General features: G+C 45.3%; 1 protein-coding gene across 1 annotated transcript in view; it reads left to right on the forward strand.

Annotated features, from left to right (window-relative positions):
* The window catches only part of COL23A1 (collagen type XXIII alpha 1 chain), a 171,405-nt gene that overhangs the window by 124,043 nt on the left and 27,497 nt on the right, over positions 1–19,865 (forward strand). The window contains exons 4-5 of the mRNA XM_059860251.1: positions 6,538–6,580; position 6,822. Of these exons, the coding sequence (XP_059716234.1) occupies positions 6,538–6,580; position 6,822 (44 nt within the window). The remainder of the gene's footprint in view (positions 1–6,537; positions 6,581–6,821; positions 6,823–19,865) is intronic.

Consider the following 19,865-nt stretch of genomic DNA (forward strand, 5'->3'; position numbering starts at 1 on the left):
TGACGGGGTGGTGGTGGAGCCCAGCCAGCTTTGTTAATTTGTTTCATTTTCCCAGCAGCCAGGCTGTAGGAGCGGCCACCAGACAGCTTTGACTATTTTCTTGGGTTTTTTTAAAATATCACCTAAGGGCTTTACGGAGCACAGTGGAATACAGCATTCTAGCAAGGGCAGCTGGAGAGGTCAGCCAGTGGGTCTGATTTTATATGCAGGCATTCATGTAAACACTGTTCAAGATGTGTGTCTGGTCCATACAAAAATCTGGGAGGTAACACTGGGCTCACACATGCCCTTACATCTCTTCTCCCTGCTTCATGCAAAACTTTTGAAGAGCAGCAATTTCCCTCGTGTTGTGACACATCTGCAAATGCACTTGAGCATTCCTCTGATGAAGCAGAAAGCTGCCAGGGAATCAATGCAGAGCCAGCAAGAAAACAAACACTGTAAAAGAAAAAAAAAAAAAAAAGAAATCAATTACTGATGATAAAAATTTCCAAACCTTAGTAACAACTTTTTTAAATTTCTGCAATTGTGGAGATAAATGGAGAAGAGTGGAGCTGCCACCCCCTGCACACAGGCACACAGTGGGGCTCCAAGGGTCACCCCAGTGCAATCCAAGGAATGCAGTGCAGAGCCTGCACTGCCCCACTGCAGATACACAGGGAGCAGGCATCCTGCTGTGTGTTGCTTTTGGCTGAGCTGACTGATGTTTGTTTCTCCAGATAACTTGAATATATATTTCTATATCTGTTTGAGAACCTGACCACACATAAACTGGGCCCTTGTTCCTTCACTACAGCTGATAAATGTGAATAAAACTTTGTTTGTGTAGCATGCTGGTGTCCATCCCCAGGGACCCTGCCTGGTTAGGGCTTCACAGCCTCGACAAAGGCTGTTGAAGAGCCAGAAGGCTCAGCTCTGCCAAGGGAAGTGTTTTTCTTTGGCCTTTGTTGAAATAGTCATGTCGAAAAAGCTTTTCAGATTATATTGAAAGTTTCAATGTATATCTCTACGAAACAAGCAGAGAAGCTGTTAAGAGATACTCCTGCCCCTTTTAATCACACCCTATTGTTGATCTAAACCAAGAGTGAATTTTGCTTTTTTCTTCTGCCATGATGGATTTAGATGAAATAAATTAATCCTCCAGCTCTATTTCTCTAAACTAAGAATTCATCATCATGAAAACACATTGGGACAACTGCTCTCTTCCACAGATATGCACCATACCATAAAAGATTAATTTTTAAACCATTTCTGGCAAAAAAAAAAAAAAAAAAAAATTACCTATTTAGACCATTTGGACACGGGACAAGCTTGGCTGCACGTGCTTCAGAAAACACTTGTTAACCCAATGGGGTGAACCCTATTGCCCCCAGAACCTGCCCAGGGCAGGCAGTGGGTCCTGCTGGGGCCTTGCCTCTGGGCTGATGGTTTATTTTGCTGTAGAGAAGCATAAAGGCAACAAGTTTCCCCCTGGGGAGCCCTGGAGGGCAGAGGGGGCTGCACTAAACCCCAGCCTCCCTTTGGGCTTCACATCTCTGGTGGCAGCTCCAGCTCCCCGTGGTGGCACAAAGGTCCCCCTGTCATCCCTTCCCTGAGTTCAGACCCAAAGATCTCATAACTGGAGAGTGCTTCTGCCACCTTCAGCCCAGCTGAACAAACCAGGGAGTAATTGAGTCAAATGGCTCCATCCAACCCATTTTATTTACTCTCTCCATCATCTGGCCCTGTGGGAATCACTGCTGCTGCAGAGGAGCAGTCCTGGGGCTGGGCACAGCCACTGCAAAAGAGGCTGCTTTTAAAAGCCGATTTATCCCACTGTTGTTGCCACAAGGCCAGAAAATTCACACCAGCAGCTTCCCTGGGGGATGTCACTTTGTTTGGTCTGGTCCAGCAGGTCCTGAGCTCCATCCCACCCTGTCAGGACAGACACAAGGGTCCCAGCACCCTTATCCCTGCACATGATCATCAGCAGTTTCTTTTCCAGCTGGAAAGCAAGCACAGCCTTGAAGAGTCATGTGCACCCACCCATGGAAGCGCTCTATAGAAAGAAAAACACATTTTAATACAATTTTATGTGGGATTTTCAGCCTTCTCTCACTGTGGGGTGGAAGAAAGGTTTTGCAGCACTTGCTCTCGTGATTGGCCCTGACAGCCAGCCTGCTCATCTCAGATGCAGTTCCTTTTCCTTGCCAAAGGCAAAATCAGGTTTAATGTCATGCTAGCTTATTTTCCCAATGTGATATGTCCCAGTGAGGACACAGTTCAACTGCTGGAGTGAGCGTTTGTGAAATCACACGGATTTTTGCCAGGGACCTGGGAGGTTTTGCTTCCCCTCTTGCTGCCAGCTGGTGCTGTGTGAGCAGGATGGGGTAGGGATGCACAACCCTCACGGGGCTTTGTGTTTATTTTTTTAAAGATTGAGCCATGCTGGGGTGTTCCTGAAGGATGGAGGAACGGGATCCAGGATTTGGGAGCTTAGTTGGAGTATTGGTTCAAAGGCTTTGCACGACTAGATGGTGGGAGATGATGTTCCTGTCTCTTGGAATATCCTTCTCCTTTCTTCCCCTGGCTTGATGATTGATCCAAAACCTCAAAATCTATCAAAATAAACCAAGAGACAATTTACATTAAATATTCAGCTTGGCAAGTCTCTGAGTAAGGCTCTGCTCTCCTCACATGAAGCAAGAGCTGCCCCAGGACACGAACACCCAAAGCTGATGGCTGGGGTGCTGTGCACAGCTGTTTGCATCAGCTGTGCACAGCTACAGCCCAGGGGGACAAACATGGTCTGGTTTGGCACAAAATTCCCTTTATAGGTGGGCTAGAGAGGGCATTTTTTTATGAAGTGTTCTTTCATTAGAAAATCCTGACTTGGCATTATTTCTGTTTCTGGCAGAAAAAGTTTTGTTTACAAAATGTTTTCATCTCAAAAGCAGTTTTTTGGGGAAATGCATTGAAATTTTCCTATGGGATAGAAGTCTTCTGCCCACCACCCACAATGTTTTCTTTTTCCTTACATTACACTGCAGGTATTGCCTTAATTTGAACTTCTAACAAAGATTTAATTCAGAGGGGTTTTTGTTAGTTTGAGAGGGCTTTTTTCTTACAGCTATTCTGTTTGTGCAAATATTCTGTTTTGGAACTTGAAGGAATCTAAAGCTTTTTTAGGAAATAAACAGTGTGATTTCTATGCAGGGAAGGTTTATTTCTCTCCCAGCCTTATATATACTTAAAATTCCATATTATACATATCAAGATTTATGCTTTCAAACCCATTAGCCTTGTGATTGAGTGGAAAATTGTAAATATACAGTTGTTGTTATTCAGTAAGTACACATGGGGCTGCATGTGGGTAAATTACACAGAGAACTGTATTTATTTGGGGATTTCTCTTGCTCCCCCTGTTTCTCACTATGAACTGCCTGTGACAACCTCATACCCAAGGACTTCTGCTGAACTTCAGGAAAAATCTAATCTGGCTCTCAGTAATGAGCTTCTACTAGGAAAGTATATTCCCTGTGTGCCCCAGCACTGAGGCATAGATAGGAGTTGGAGGTCAGCACACAGTGACAAATGAAGTTTTCCCCAGATTCTGTGGCTTCTTATGGCTGTAGCAGTTGTTACCTGTTGTTTCCCCTGGCTCTGTTATTCCCCTTACAGCCCCCCAAATTAATAGCTCTATGTGTATGTATATACACAGTGCTTGTGTTTAAATACACATAGCCATGAATTAATATAGATTTCTTTTTACTATATTTTTTTTACATCTTCAGGTGACCACAGATGCATGTTTGCTACCTTGGAGATGGGATATTTGCCCTTTAGTGTTGCAGCAAAATCCCCTCTGACTCTTCCTGAGCTGTTGGAAATGTCTGGCTGGTTTTGTTTCCCCTGCCTGGCTCTTTCCTCTCATGGCAGGAGAGCTTGCATGATAAATGACTTGCAGATTTATCAGGAATATAATCTTATCCTAAAATTTCCAAGCTGAAAAAATACTTGGAAATAAATGACTGTGACCTGTCATTTCCCATATGTTTGTGTACTGCTGGGGATGATGCTTCTGTGACCCACTCGGGCTTTGGATAGACAAAATAACATTCATGTTGGTCAATCAGGAAATCTGGGTCATTAATTTTTAATGAGTTTTGATTTTCACCTCCTGCTAGCACAGCTGTGCATGTTCTTAAAGAATCTTTTTGTGCTTCCAAACATCTCCATGCCCTTGCATGCTTGAGCACAGGGTGTTCACTCCTGGTTACAGCAGCATCCTCCCTGTTCAGGTAAATCAATCATAGGCCAAAATCTCTGCATTTGCAGGTTATTTTTGTCTTTCACCTCTTTCTTCTGAAATCAGTCCCCAAGTTGATTTGTCACATAGTCTTAAGTACACAAAGGCTGTTTTCAACTTTTATTTGTTGTTAGAAGAATTTCCAAGTTGTTTCATTCTTCCTTACAGCCTCTCAAACTGATTATTGCCAGTCAAAATTATTAACAGTAAATTCTGGCAAATTTCTTTGACAAGAGCATAAATCTTGTGCAATGTGCCCACAATGATGAGATGGCTGGATGAGGGGCAGCCCCTGGGTACAGGATCAGCTTCTTTATTTATTGTTGAATTGCAAAAATATTTGACTTTTTTCCATAGGAAACAAGTGTCTTGTGGCTGGGCTGTTGAAAAACACAAACCAGACAGTTCTGTTGTTCTTCGGAGGAGAGATCAGTTCAATAGGTTTAACTTTATGCCTTAATGAAGATTTATTTAGCCTCAATTGGCCAACAGCACAGTGAAAGATTGGTGTAACTCCACTGATGGGGCTGGAGAGCATCCAGAGGTGCATTTACAGACCCTCCCCTTTGACTGATTCCTGAATTTGGGAGGAAGAAGCACTTTAAAAGAGCACTTGCCTGCACATGCTGGGGAGAAAAAAACAGTAGTCGAGAAAAAGGAAAGTAGGCAACAAATTCCAAAGAGATTATAATTGGTACATGATTGAAATCCCATATTAAAATAATTTCCTGCCCACTTCTTTGAGTCTTAAGTCTTGACTTTTCCACAAAAGGGCTCTTGTGGGTAGCCTGGTGTAAGTGAGTTAATAAATCAGGTTTATGATTCTCAGTTAATAAATTGGCATAGAGCCACTGGCTTCTGTATTCAGAAGAAATTCAACCAAGGAGAGCAAGTTAAGCCCCTGTGTTCCTGGCCTGGAGGCTGTCCCTGCCCCAGGCATGGCTGTGTGGCACTGACCCCCTCCAGGTGACAGACACAGGTCAGTGGTATGGCTCTTGGTGCACTGCCAGCCATTACTTGCTGCCACCCCTCATTCTTAGTCTTGTTTGGTTTTTATTTAATTCAACTTGGAGAAGTTTTTAATTTTAAATTAATTTTAAAATCCTTGAAAAGGCATTGACTTGAAATATGCTTCTTGAATAATATTGTTGAATAACATAGATGAACAAAGCTTTTTTAATTTTTTTTTTTTGCCTCCATTTTAAGCTTTCCCACTTTTTTTTTCTTTTTTAATTGTGCTTCTAGCTTCTGGTTTTGATCAGGCAAGAATCAAAACATGAAGAAATCCCAAACAGAGCTATAGGCTGCCTCATGAACAGGAGTGCAACATGGATTGCATTGGATTAGGGCTTAGTGCTCACCTCAGTGCAGCACCAGCTTGGGCAAGCAGTGGGAAAACTGCAGAAATTGGTGTGGCTGTGGTGAGCACTCTGCCCTGCTGGGGGATTCTGGGGAATGTTTCTTTTCTTACTGCTGTTAGAGCCAGCCTCAGACTGTGCCCCTGGCCCCCAAAGCCTGACCTGGGTGTGATGGGAATTTCTCTGGAGCTGAGGCACTGAGCAGCAGCCCAGGGAACAGGAGCAGGGGCCCATAGGGGTGGCACAGGGAACACAAGCAGAGGCACATGGGGGTGACACAGGGCTCTGGGGCTGTGTGACATGTTTGGAGGTCAGGGAGAGGTGGGCACATCCAACAGAAACATTTGGGATCTGTGGAAGCAGCAGCACTGCCCTTGTCAAGTTCCTGCTCCCCACACTGCTCCTCTGGCTTTTGAGAGCTTCTATCCTGCTCCTCCTGCATTACCCAAAGGATAAATATGATCCATGGTGAAAATATAGATTTTATTAATAAAAAATTGCACATTTTTATGGCTACATCTGTCTTCTTTTTGCTGGCCACAGGTGGTGCCCAAGGCCCTGATTCCCTGCAGATGGGTCCTGCCCTGTGTTGTGCCCAGGGTCTTGTGGGGGGAGAGGAAACAGTCATGCTGTGAAAAAGATGGGAAAAAGTGGTTTTGCACCCCTGTCAGTACTGCTGTGCCAGCAGCACGGGTGAGATGGGGCTGAGTGTGTCTGCAAAGTCAGGAGGGTGTGGATGGTGCTGAGTGTGTCTGCAGAGTCATCATGTGGTAATTGGACTGAAGAGTCCTAAATCATTCTGGTGTTGGTTCCTGTTTTCTGTTACTTTGTCAGATTGTACTTTTTTGTGTAATTGACTCTTTTTTTCTTTGTTTTTCTTTTGTTTTCCAGGACCTGCAGTAAGTATCATGGATTTTACTGTTGGATCAACAAAGTTAAGGCTTCCCCTTCCCTTTCAGTGTCCTTGCAAAAGCACAGCATTTTTTGGTAGAGGTGTGTCTGGAAACAAAATCAGTACCAGATGCTGCTGGATTTTTTTTTTTTTTTTTTTTTTTTTTTTGTGATTGTAGACAAATTGTGGGAGGAATTTTAAATTTTTAACTTGTTGCCCCAAGTGACTTCTACTAATTTTCAACCCAGAAAATATTCAATAAAAAGGAGTTTTCCCTTTAAAGAGTTCTTTAGTCTGCCTCTATTTAACAGAAAGAGTGCTGTACTAATATTTAACATGTTACTGGGTTTATTGGTTCTAAAGCTCTGTCTTGCTTTTCTTACCTATTGTGTTTCCAGCATTTAATATGGGTTTGGTTGCCTCACAAGGGGGGCTAGAGGGAAAACCATAGCTTGCTTGCTTCTTTCTTTGAAGTCATGGGTAGAATAATGAGCATTCCTACCAATGCAACCAGAAAATTTATGGGGAAATAGTTGTTTGAAGGGGTAATAGTTGAAAATGTGTCAACTCCTCCTTTCAAATGTTCAGACGTGCCTTTGGCTGTGCCACCACATCCAAATCTGTTGTTCTCCTGCTGGTTTTGGAGTGAGAATTTATGTTTTATTTGTGCCCTCCAAGTTGCTGAGGGTTGCTTTAAAAAATAAATTATGGATATTAGGTGCTTCTGGTTTTCTACCTTTCTTCCCCCAAAGGAGGAGGAGGAAGAGGAGTTTAGGCTGTTTGCAGCCACATTTCCTTGTCTGTCATTGCACTAGCAGAGGCATTTCTTCACCTTGTTCTCTTCCTATAGAACCTCACTGGGTTGAAAGGGCTTATTTTAGGGAAAATAAATTTGGCAACTATTCCTGGGCTAATAAATTCCCAGTTTTGTTTTGGTGACAAGAAGTGGGTGATGTCCCATCACCATGGCTCTGGTTCTCCTGGGACTGGCAGCACTGTCTGTGGGTTTAGTGAAGTGTTTTCAGCCCTTTGAATTTTTGCTCCTGTTTCAAGTTCATTATTTAACCTTAATACATAAGAGGCAGTTGAGAAAAATGAATATTTGGGATTACAAATAAAGAGGATAGTGGGATACTGCCTGTTTAAAACTCCCCAAATACACCTTTAAGGGACCCTCCCCATTGACTGAAATACTATGGCCTGTACTGAAATGGGTTTGTGTGGCTGTTTGGTCGTGCTCAGAGGCTCCTCTGAACCCACACAGGAGCCAGGGGTGGTGCTGCCTCACGTGTGCTGTCTGCTCACGTTTATTATGGCCATCCAACACAGGCAACATATGGTGCACTATTAATTTTTCTTTGTCTCTTGTTGGTTTCATTTCCTGGTTCCCACGGCACTATTGAATTGCAAACAGAGCACAGGGGAGATTTAACACAAACAAGAACTTTTTTTCCTTTCCTCTCCCCTTGCCCTTCTTTGAAAGACAACTCCTGGTTTAGTAAATTTTTGGGTTGGGTGGGGTTTGTTGGTTGGTTGGTTTTGGTTTTTTTTAATCCTGCTTTTTAGCATAAATGGCCTTTGCCAGAGACTTCTTTAAGCATAATATAAAATAAGTCCTAGAACCCACAGAACCACAATATTATTTTATTTTAACAGTACTGCGTTTATTAGTTTCTTCTGTTTCTTGATTTAGGCCAGAAGGAATTGATTACTTCTTACATGTATAGCATTACACTGCTCTAACTGTATCCCTAATTCTGTTGTTCCCTAGTAGCAGTTGTTCTGGTGCTTTATTCTTTTGGCTGTCATAAGTTAGTTATGCATATAAAATTATTAGAATTTGTGGTACAGGATTTGTGGCTGTTGGATGATTGATTGTCCTGTCTGTGAGTAAGGGGTATTCTGCTCAGATATGCTATAAAACCTCTGTTTTGGAGAGTATTAAAATCACATGCTGGGTAGGGAATTTCTACAATTGAAATATAGACTTACCACAGACTGTAATTAAGCATTTACAGTCACAGATATTAGCAGACACATTATGTGTTAGTGTGCTGGCTGGGGAACTCACCGGCAAGCGAGGGCAGGGCGTTCCAAGTGTTCCCTCTTTATCTGTGTGTGCTCCCCTGCCATACCTCTCCATAAACCTCTCTGTACCCTTTATCCCAAGCTGTAATGGGTTTAATGAGCAGTCAGTGTTGATTCTGGATGAACCAGGAGTGCTGCAGGAGGCATTACAGCTGCAGGGGTGCTTGGGGGAAGGGAGAGTCCCCATGAGTGGTGTGAAGGGGCTGCTGGAGCTATCCCATGCCATGAGCAAAGCCTGACTCCAGCTCTGCACCCACAGCACGCTGACACCACCTGAGTTTGTGTAGCAGGTGACATTGCTGCAGCAGGCACTCACCTGGCTGCCTGTTTTGTGCCAGCTGATTCTCACCAGCTCCTTCCCAGGGTCTGCCCTGGGTCTGGCTTTCAGCAGGCTCTGCTGTAGCTCAGGGCATGGTCAGCAGCCCCTCGGGCTGTAAACACCTCTGGGAACCCCTGAGGAGAGCAAGGAAGGTGAAAGACCCTGTCTGAGCTGTGTTTTGTTCTGCTGATCCTGCAGCTGCTCTAGGAACTGCAGTAGGGTCATTCCCCAGAGCATCAGCTGTGCTTTCTGCTTCGCTACAAATAAAGCAAAGCTTAGATGTGAGCTGGGAGAGGGCATCCTGTAAGGAAGTTAATGGATTTAGAGGGGTAAACCTCCACAGAATCAACTGCTGGGACAGGAGTTTGAAGCTCAGTGATTGATGCTGCAGTGATCCTGGCTGCTGTCTCAGCCTCCACGACCTCTCCCCAACACTGAGATGTTTTCTTTCCTCTTGGCACCCCCCTCCCAGGGCAGCTTTATGGCCGGGACCCAGTGTGTGCCATGCATGTCTGTGGCTCCAGGGCCAGAGGGGCTGGGCACAAGCAGCAGGGATGGGTGCAAGTTGGCAAAACCCTGGTAAGTAGCCAAAAGGGGGCAGGGGATCACAACCCAGGGAAAATACACTGTAGGTGTGACCCCTCTGACAGGAAAGTTACCCCAAGAGGTTTGCCTATTTTAGTGCCAGGGCTGGCTGGAGAGGCCATGGCCCCCTGTCCTGCCTGCTGCTATGTGATGTTAAGCTGCTCCAGGTGCACCGACTGACTCATGTCCCTTGTTCCCCCCACAGGGGCAGTCAGGACGCGATGGTTACCCGGTAACTCCACTGCTCCTTTGATTTTATTCTTTTTCTAATCTGTGCTCTGTGGTCCTCTCCAGCATTTTTCGTGACACTTGATCTTCCCTGCCTGTTTTAAGCTGCTTTTTTTAACTTTTTCCCTCCTCTCTTTCTTCATTAGCAATAGCTTTTGAGGGATTCAGCCCTAAAACTTAAAAGCCTGAGCAATAATCTCCCTTAATGGTTAGAGGGATGAAATACTTGAGCCCTGTCATGGTTGTATTCACGCTCTTGTTTAAGAATTCACTGGACTGCAAAGTGATTGAAGGCTTTGGGGTTTGTCCCCCTTAGAACTCTAAGAGGGGATACTGGTGAAAGAGCCTGAGGTGTTGAGGTAGATACTCATTTGCCCATATCCAAAAATTTGTCTGTGGGTGCAGAGCTGTCCTGCTGGTTGTGCAGGAGGAGGGAGTCCTTGTTCTGGCCAGACCCCAAACCTCAGCCTCCTGGCTGGCTCCCCTGTCCCTCATCAATGCCCTTGGATGGCCACAGTGCTCCAGCTCCCAGGGGCTCAGCAGCTCATCAGGGAGCCACACCCAGGCATGCACTTCACTTGGTGTAAGGGGTTGCTAAAAAGCGCTGTAAATTCTCCATGGCATGGAGAGAGAGCGTCCAGATCTGCTCCAGCTTTTTGAATTGATGCAGTGAGCTCTGCACTGCCTGTTGCTCTGGAAGGGGTGTATTGGCTTTCCTTAGCCTCCTCCTTCCTGTGGTTGATGCCCTTTTTTTCTTTTTTTCTTTTTTTCCTCCTTTTTTTTTTTCTTTTCTTTTTTTTTCCTGAATGAGTGTGTTAGGAAAACTCTTTGTTTGTCTTTGCCACCATATGCCCTGGCCTGGTTCCCCTTGAGTGCCCAAAAACCACAGAAACATCTATTGAGTTTTATGTGTGCCAGGGAGCTCAAGAGAGGAGGAGTGGAAGGGAATTCCAGGGATATTTGCAGTTTTCACTTCCCCTGGACCCCTGTGATCCTCCCTGGGGAGGGCAGCAGCATTTCCCCAGAAGTGGAGAGGTGGGAGATGGGGTTAATTTTGCAGAACCAGACTATGTTGCCCTTGCATCCCTGCCATGAAAGCACTCGGGATTCCACCAAAGGATGAGGACAGATGAGGTTTGGGAGGGGAGGCTGCGGCCAGCAGGGCTCTGTGTCCAGGAAAGGGCTTTGTCTCCCTCAGGTGGCACCTGCCCGCAGCAGCCCGGAGATGCTGGAGCCAGGAGGTTGTACAGATGCCTCAGGGATCTGGTGGAAATAAGGAGTTTAATTTATTAGAAGTTAAGATGTGAAATTTCACTCTAATGGGCTCTTGATTGTCATTTTTAGAGTGGCTTTTTGCCCTTGAGCAGTGTGGCAAACCCTTCTGGAAACCCTTGGCAGGTTTGTCCCTTCTCCTGTCTCAGTCCTGTGGTTTAGTGGCAGAACTCTGAAAACCAGAAGCTCTGGGAGGAAACAGGGACTGTTCCCTGGGAGAGAGCATCAGCACTGTCCCCTGGGCAGCCTGGCACCTTGGAGAGGGATTTTGGTGATGCTCCAGGACTTCTGGATGGTGTCAGGGACTGGGAATGACCTCAACTCTGCCGCCACTTTCTGCACTGGGAAAATGGAATTTGCATCACCACAAGGGTTTTCCTCCTCTCTCTTACCCCCAGGGCCTGCAGTCCTGGTCCAGGCTGGTCTTATCCTGACTTTGAAACCAGCAAACACTGAATTACTACATCCACATGGCTATGGATGCACTAATTAATTGTTTCTAATAAGGAGGTGAGGATAGTTGTATTTCCAAAGCAAGATGCATCCCTGAAGAAGGAGGAAACAAAACATAAAGCAGACGTGGGAGTATTATTCAGCAGAAGAATATGGGCAGGTTTTATTAAATCCAGTTGCATATTCAAATGAATTTACTTATTTAGTTCCCTTCAGGGTGATCAAATAAGCTGTGAGCTGTTTCAGGGGTTGAATGTGGTAAAAATGCAGAGGTAGAAGGTGGGTATTAAGTGGCATGTGGTGACACTTGCATTCCTTGGCCAGCAATGCTTTGAGCTGCTAGTTTGAACTGAGCTGCAAACAGAGGAAGCTTTAAAGGGATGAAGTGATCCAGAGCTCTGGAAATGGGACTGAGGGAGAAAACAGCTTCTATAAGATGATTTCAATATTTTTGTACTGAACATCTTAAGAGGAGAGGTTTGGGCCTTACAATAAAAAAACTCTACAGCAGAAACAGTTTTTTTCTTTATGAAGTTCGGTAGGTTTATTGTTATTTTTGAAATCCCATAGAGGATTTTAGTTGCCATTTTTAACCCCATGGCATATCCTACTAACATTGATGTAACAGCTCTTAAGGATGTTGGGATTTGTTGCTCTTCTGCTCTTGTTTGATTTGGTTTTGACACCCCACTGATCATGCATCACAGCACACACCTCAGCCTGAATTTCAGTGTAAGGGTTGTATGGGTCTGTCTTCTCCTTCCCCAGTAACATTTGAACTTGGCCAATTTCAGCCAGATTTACCAGAGGAACAAAGACTTTGTAGAGAATAGTTTAACTTTTGATACTGAGGGCAGGTTAAGGGAAAAAGCCTTTCTGATGCCCACGGTGAGGCAGGAGCCATGGTGCCACAGAGCTGCCTTGAGCTCAGCTTTGCATGGGGGCAGCAGAAAAGCAAGAAAAGCAGATGTGCAGCCACCACAATGATGGAAATATGTTTCTTGCTGGGCAGGACCAGGCCCTGGGAGCAGGATCCCCTGGGATGTGTCCCAGGCTGTGCTTCCCCAGGCCAGGAGCATCCCTGCTGCAGAGTGGCTCCCCTTGACCTGGGGTGCTCTCAGCATGTTGGGCCATTTGTCCTGGGGAGCTTGGAGGGGGCAGGGGGCTGGTGCAGTGGGGCTGTGCTGCTTTTGGGAGCAGGGCAGGCAGCTGCATCTGGGCAGGAGGAAAAGGAGAAAATGAGGAGCAGATGGGAGAGCCAAACTGTGAGTAGGCTTAGAGCTGACCTTTGAGAGCAGGAGGATCTCTGCATTGCACAGCTGTTTAATTGGATGTTAGGAAACATTTATTCACCAAAAGGGTTGTGAAGCATTGGTCTGGACTGCCCAGGGAAGTGGTGGAGTTACTGTCCCTGGAGAGATTTAAAAGATGTGGCTCTTGATTTAGTGGTGTGCTTGGCAGTGCTGGGTTAATGGCTGGACTTGATGATCTTAGAGGTCATTTCCACCTGAATGATTGTGTGGTTCTAAGCAACCGGCTGTGCAGTGCTCTTAGCAGTCTTGCACCCATCTCTTTCTCTGCCTCATGGAGGGAGGGTTCTATACTTGCCCTCAGTTGTTCTCCTACATATTCCTCCTCTTTCCCAGTGAGATGCTGCCTTTGTGGTTCACCAGAACCCATTCCCTTCTCTTCTCCACTTACTGGAGAAGCCTTTTGAAGCCAAAGTTTCTGTATCTTGAGAGTTTCATCTGCCTCTACTACTCATCCCTAAAATCAGTCTCAGCTCCACCACTACGTGACATCCCAAATGCAGGGTTGTCACTTCAAGTGGGAAGAGACCAAAAGAATGAAGTTGATTAATGAGGAGAATTACTTCATGTGTATGTCTTCATTAATAGAAAGCAGAGCAGGGAAGAGGCTTTGCAAAAGAAAAGTATGATATGAAACAGGATTGTCTCCTATTTTATACATTTCCCTTAGAATACTAGGATTTATTTTTAGTTGAGAGGTGCATTACCCATTTTGTTCCTCTGGTGTATAATATTTGCCTTCTGAATTTTGTAAATCACTTGTGTGTTGCCTGGAAGACCTCAGGCATTGCTCTGCCCATCTCTTGCAGCAGTGGGAACCCTTTGAGAAGGCAGGGAGAAAAGGAACCATGCTCTGCCTGCTTAGAATAATACAGCTTGTTACTGAAAATAATTCAGCATTGAGTACCCTGCTCTATGGTCCCCAGGACAGAGAGGATTTTGATCTGTTGGAATGAATCTAAAGGAGGCCACCAGGATAAATGGGGGAATGGAGAACCTCTGCTATGAGGAAAGGCTGAGAGAACTGGGATTTTTCAGCCTGGAAAAGAGGCTTTGGGACATCCTAATTGCAGCCATGCTGTACCTGAAGGAGCAACGGGAGAGCTGAAGAGGGACTCTTTGCAAGGGCCTGGAGTGACAGGACAGGCAGAATGGCTTCACACTGACAGAGGATGGGGTTAGATGGGATACTGTGAAGAAATTCTCTATAGAGGCCCTGGCACAGGGTGCCCAGAGAATCTGTGGCTGCCCCATCCCTGGAAGTGTCCAAGGGCAGGTTGGATGGAGCTTGGAGCGACTTGGGATAGGGGGAGGTGTCCCTGCCCATGGCAGAGGAGCTGGGCCTAGACAGTCTGTAAGGCTCCCTCCCACCCAAACCATTCCATGATTCTGTGACTAACAGACAGGTAACTGCACCAATATAATCAATTAATAGACTTGAGGTAAAAAAGAATCACAACACAGACATTGCTCCATGCTGGCTTTTCATTTTGGGGAGTAATTGCTCTGTCAGAATTGAAATACTCCTGTGCAGGCCATTCTCACATATTTATAGTCCAGCTCAGGCTAAGGAGCTATTGGAGCTAAGCAGATCAGCATCTTCAGAAACTTTTATTTTGGGAGCCTAGGACAGTGAGCTATTATCTTCCTTTGGCTGCAGTGTTGTAAATCCAGATCTGTCCTCTGAAGTCAGCTGTAATGTATAAGCCAGAAATCAACTGGTAAGGATGGTAAACTCTGGTTTTAATTAATTTTCAAGACATAAAGTGAAGCCAAATGTGTTTTTCTAGGCTGATGTCTGTGAGTGAGGTTGAAGAAGCATGTGTAGAAGAGAAGATGGTTCCCTGACATAAAACCTGGCACAGTGAAGCACTGGAACAGCAACTTTGGTTAAAGCTCTAGACCTTGACCATAAACAGTGGAGTCTGGGGTTTTCTCCCCTCAGCAATTAAGAATTTCAGTTAGTACACAACTTAGGGAAAGTCTGTGCAAGCTTTTCATGTGTGACCCATAAATATAATATGAATGCAGACAGGATGATGTGTGGGAAATGAGGAACACATGCCTTAGCCTTTTCCTGGTGGCAGTTCCTCTGTGCCATTGTGGTTCCTTTCTTACCAGAAAGCTCCAAGGCATGCACTTAACCAGGCATTTTGGAAATGGCAGCACCAGCAAACCACATGTGGCATTAATAACAAACTACTTTTACAAGAGAACTGTAGGAGTAGCTATAACTGAACTGCCTGATGTCTTGATGAGTTGCCTATACCGATGCAATTATCTCAAAGTGCTGTTGAGGTGCAGCCTGTGGGAGGGGCTGGAGGAGCCTGGTGTAGCTCTGGGATTGCTCTGAGTGCAAACCAGAGCAGCAGGCAGCGTTTTAGCTCTTCAGGAGGGCTGCCATAAATCCCATGTGAGGTATGGGGGACCATGCTGTGTGGCCAGACCTCATGGGCTGTGTGGACCCCAAATTTTCCTGGATTTTTGCAGTGGACAGTTGACTGCAGATCTTGGGTGGCAGCTTGTGCATGGACACAGTTCCTGTGGTGTCCAAAACACATCGCATGGGTGTTCTGGCTGGTTGTACATTGGATACTTTTAAACACTGTGTGGTGTGATAAAGGCTTCTGTTGATGAGGTATTTAGTTTTCTTAGCTGGGCTAATCAAGGTCATAACTGTAATTTAGGATTCAGTCCTGTGTTTGTTCCCATGTTTTACTAGTAAAAATCCAGACTTCAAGGAGTGTCTCCTGTGTGTGAAGTTATTTGCACACATACCTCTCCCAGTAAGAGCCTAAAAGACAGAAGTAACAAACATTCATTTTACAAGGCAAACTTTGTAGTTCCAGTCTTTTCCATTTTATTTTAATATCAGTTTTGTGGCCAATTCACGTAATTATTTGCCTAGAGGGAAAACCCTCTTTAAACAGGGAAAGCAGATCCAGCATGTTTTCCTGCTATAGCCATTTGCTGGCTCTCTGATGTGGAAGCAACAATGATTTTGTGAAGACCAGTTCTTCATGGCAACAGTTTATTTTCCTTTTCATTTAAAGGTAATTCTTCCACAGGGATAATAAAAAGTTGTCTTCCATCCCACCTAGTGGAGGAACTGCAGATGCATTTGTTTATCCTGAGTGATTCCAATGGTTCTGGATAGGAAGAGGAGAGGGCCTGGTGAAGGTGCTGACAGCAATGGCAAGGAGAACTGTGCAGCCCAAATTGCACTGGCAGGGCAGAGGTTTGGTTTCTGGCTTCTCATGCAGCTTTTCCTCTGGTTTCCTGTTTTGAGTGTTGAGTGCAGCTGGTGGATCTGCATCTCTGTTTCCAGTGTGGTTGGGTCCAGCCCTGGTGCAGAGGCTTTGTGTCTACGCAGAGCAAAACTGAGAAAACCAAACGTAATCCAAACAGAAGCTGTCAATGACACTGGGAAGATTATAAGGCAGTAAGCACTGACATGTTTGCTTGTAACACCAACATTCTTCCAGAATTACTTACCTACTTAAAAATTGCATTCCCAGCTCAGAGGCAGTCACCTCTCTCATAGGTGATATTAAAAAAATATATCCAAAGCCCAACTGGACATCAAATGCTTGAAGAAAGCAGTTGTGCAGAACACATGGGACTCATTTAAGCCTCAGAAATTTGGGGAAGTTGGGGGGCTCTTTCTTCCACAAGAATACTTTGCTGTTTTGGAAGAGAACTGGTGCAATGTGATGCACGGATGAGTGAGTTCTTCCCTCTGATATGGTGATCTGGCATTTCTGCCCAAGAGCCACAGCAGTCTGTGCTGGGAGAAGTGACCAAACTGGCCCTGTTTTGGCACCTCCAAATGACCTTCCTCAAAAACCCTAGCAATGCCCTGAGCAGCTCTAGCCCAGGGTTTGTTTCCCACCCCTTTGGACCAGTCAGTGCTAGATTTGATTCCAGGCGTTTTTCTTGAGCATCTTTGAGAAGACATCCAGAACAAAGAGGAAGCTCTGTGCACAGACAGAAGGCAGCACATCTTGTGGTTAAAGAAGAGGCAGCTCCTGCAGGGAAAAGGGCCCCTTATCTCATTTGAAACCCTGCAGAATGTGGCTGACATGTCTGGAAGACAGCTGGGAATTGAAGCCCTCTGGAGAGCTCAGGCTATCGATGCAAAGGAGGGGCCGAACAGCGGGCAGAGCCCAGTGCTGCCCCGAAAGCTTCCTGAGGATAGAGTTGGGTTTGTTTTTTCTGGTTTTGTCTGTTTGTTTGTTTCTTTCCCAAGGCTTTTAGAAGTGCTGGGAGCGTTGGTGCCCCGTGGAAGGGAGAGGGGCTGTCCCTGCAGAGGCCTGCTCTGCGCAGCCCTGGATGCCCGCCGGGCCCAGCCCGGCCTCCGAGGCGGCTGCTCCCTTGCAGAGCCGTCTGGTTTGCATTAAGGGTGAAGTTTTTAGCAAATTACTGCTCCTTTCTGCTCCGTTTCCATCAAAGAATGGGCAGAGGCCTCCCAGCAGTCTGTGGGCAGATTTTTTGGAGCAGAGCACAGATCTCGGGGGGTTTTGTTGCCTTGTTAATGCACGCTTGGCTCTTATCAGGCTGCTCTGCACTGTCTACCTGGCACCTCTGCTGGGGGATTTATGACTGGCAGCCTGGGCTGAGGGACACGGCTCCTCTGAGGAAATATTTCAGAGCCTTTGAGGGTTTGGTGATGCTGAGCCCTGCCAGACTGTGTGGGCAATGCCCAGGGTGTGCTTAGGTGGCCTTTTTGGAAAGAAACCAGGGAGAGGGGTAAGGGTTGCTGCAGCAACCTGAGGGTGAGGAGGGCTCAGCTCTTCCTGCTGCCCTGTCGGGACCCAGGACATTCCTCTGGCTGCCTTGGAGGACTCGAGACCCTGAGACCCTGGCAAGGGGCTCAGAGACCTTGGCACAGACTCAAAAACACCTGTGCCCTCAATTTTAGCCCATGGAAACAATTACCAAGTTTGTGTGAAGATTTACAAGCCCAAGAGCTTGAGTAGAATGATAGTTAATTTGTCACAGGGTGAAAAAGTAGAATCTTGGGGTTTTAGAATGGGGGTTCAAGAAGCAAGATGGAGGAATCTGGGTGTGTCCTGTTCTTCTTCTCCTACTTCTTGTCCTCCATCTTCTGCTGTGATGGTGACACTTTTTGATTGCTTTAGAGTAGAGACAGACTGTCTAGCATAGGTGATAGGTACTGGAAAATTATTGTAAATAAAGTACACATAGTTCTTAGTATGAAAAGTTAACACCACCCCAAGGGCTGTCACTGTGCCACAACCCAACCTGCTGGACAGATCTCAGCAGGCCAGAGAAAGAATGGAATAGATAAGGTAAAATAAACAACCCTGAAAAGCAAAACCAATGAATCACAATTTCTTCTTCGATCTCAGGGCTGGGAAAAAAGAGACTTTCTAATACCTAGGGGGTCATCTCAGCCACAGAAACCTGAGACAGCCCCATCCTTTGGGATCTCCCACAGGACTGGGATTGGTGTTACACACAGGGAGATTAGATTTTGGGGAACGCCTAAATGCCCTTCCTCATAAAAAGAAATGGGGTTTTCTCTCTGAGCAAGGACAGCCTGGCTCCGAGGCCACGCAGGATGCGGCTTGCATGTGTAAATTGTTCCCAAATGGAAACAATTAGTCTTTCAAGGATTAAAAAATAATGGCTCATCAATGTTGCTGTTTAGTGCTTGTAAGAAAATTGTAGAAGCTGTTTGGTTTTGGAATTTTTTTTTAAACTATACAAAAAACTATCGTCTAGTAAGGGAAAATGGGTTTTCAGTTTGCATGTAGTCATGGTTTTCTTCATGAGTGCATGGAGGAAATTTGGCTACATGGGGAATAATACTGAAATAGCTTTTTTCAAACAAAGAAAAAGAAAATTGTTAGGAAAGGTTTGTCGATAATGATGTTCATTGCTTAAAAAATAATATTTACTTTTAAGTGCAGCGCTGTTCCCATGTGTAGCAATCCCATCCCATTGCAGCAGGGCCCTCCATGTTATAAATAAAGCTAAACATGAAACTGTTGTGATATAAATTATCTTAATTCTTAACCACAGCAGCTCCTGGTAGGAATGTTTCCAATATTTTGTCATGCTGCAGACTGATAATGGTTTTGGGGTCTCACACCGGGGACCCAGAAGGTCAGGGCTGATGAAGGAGGAACCTCCTGCCCAGGAATCACAGCAGTGAGTGGTGTGTGCTTGGGGTAATTCCTTGTATGACCAATTCCATACCCTTCACAAGTTTTTAAATGTAGTAATAAATTTATTTAGCATTATAAATAATAATGATTTAAAAAACCCTAATGAAGTATCATTTAAATGCATTTGAAAGGACAAATGATTAGTGCAGCAGCAATGGTATTGTATGGAGTAGAAATTTATTAGTTTGTAAGGGTTTCTGATCCTTCTGCACTGAGGACTTCGGGGAGGGAGGAGGAGCAGCAGTAACTGGGGATGAGGTGACATCCCAGAATAAGTCTCTTGGACTCAGTTTATTCACTTTTAGTGCCAGTGATTCTCAGCTGCTATTTAGAGGACTCACAGTTCATTTTTTGTTTCTCAGTCCCTTTTCTTCCCTTTCCCTTCAGCTGGGAAGCTGGGAGCAGCCACAGCAACCTGGCAGTCTTCCTCTACTTTCCTTGTGACAGGCCTGGCAGGGTATGGTTGGTCACAGCTTTTGCCAGAGCTTTCTTCTCACACAAAAATGGGCTGAGGAACCACATGGCCAGCAGACACTGTCCTGCCTGTGAGGATTTATGGCATGGCCTATAGGAAGGTATGGTCCCTGCTCCCTGCCTGTGCTGCAGATGACCCAGGGCCCTTTCCAGGGATACTAAAATATTGTCATGCTCTTTCGTTCATTCTTTGAAATATAAGATTCTATCCTTTTTTGAAACCACAGAGCCAGAGATGGAAAGGCAGCCCTTTGAATTTGTCAAAATTTAACTGCAGGGTTCCTTCCGATCCCTGTGCTAATTTTTAGCAGAGCAGGAAACATTAAAAATAACCATGAGATAAGATTTCCCAACTCAGAAGGATTGTCCTCTTAATAATCTCTGGCTTTGCTTTCACTATATAT

This window comes from Haemorhous mexicanus, chromosome 15 (genome assembly GCF_027477595.1).
Source record: "Haemorhous mexicanus isolate bHaeMex1 chromosome 15, bHaeMex1.pri, whole genome shotgun sequence".
NCBI lineage: Eukaryota > Metazoa > Chordata > Aves > Passeriformes > Fringillidae > Haemorhous > Haemorhous mexicanus.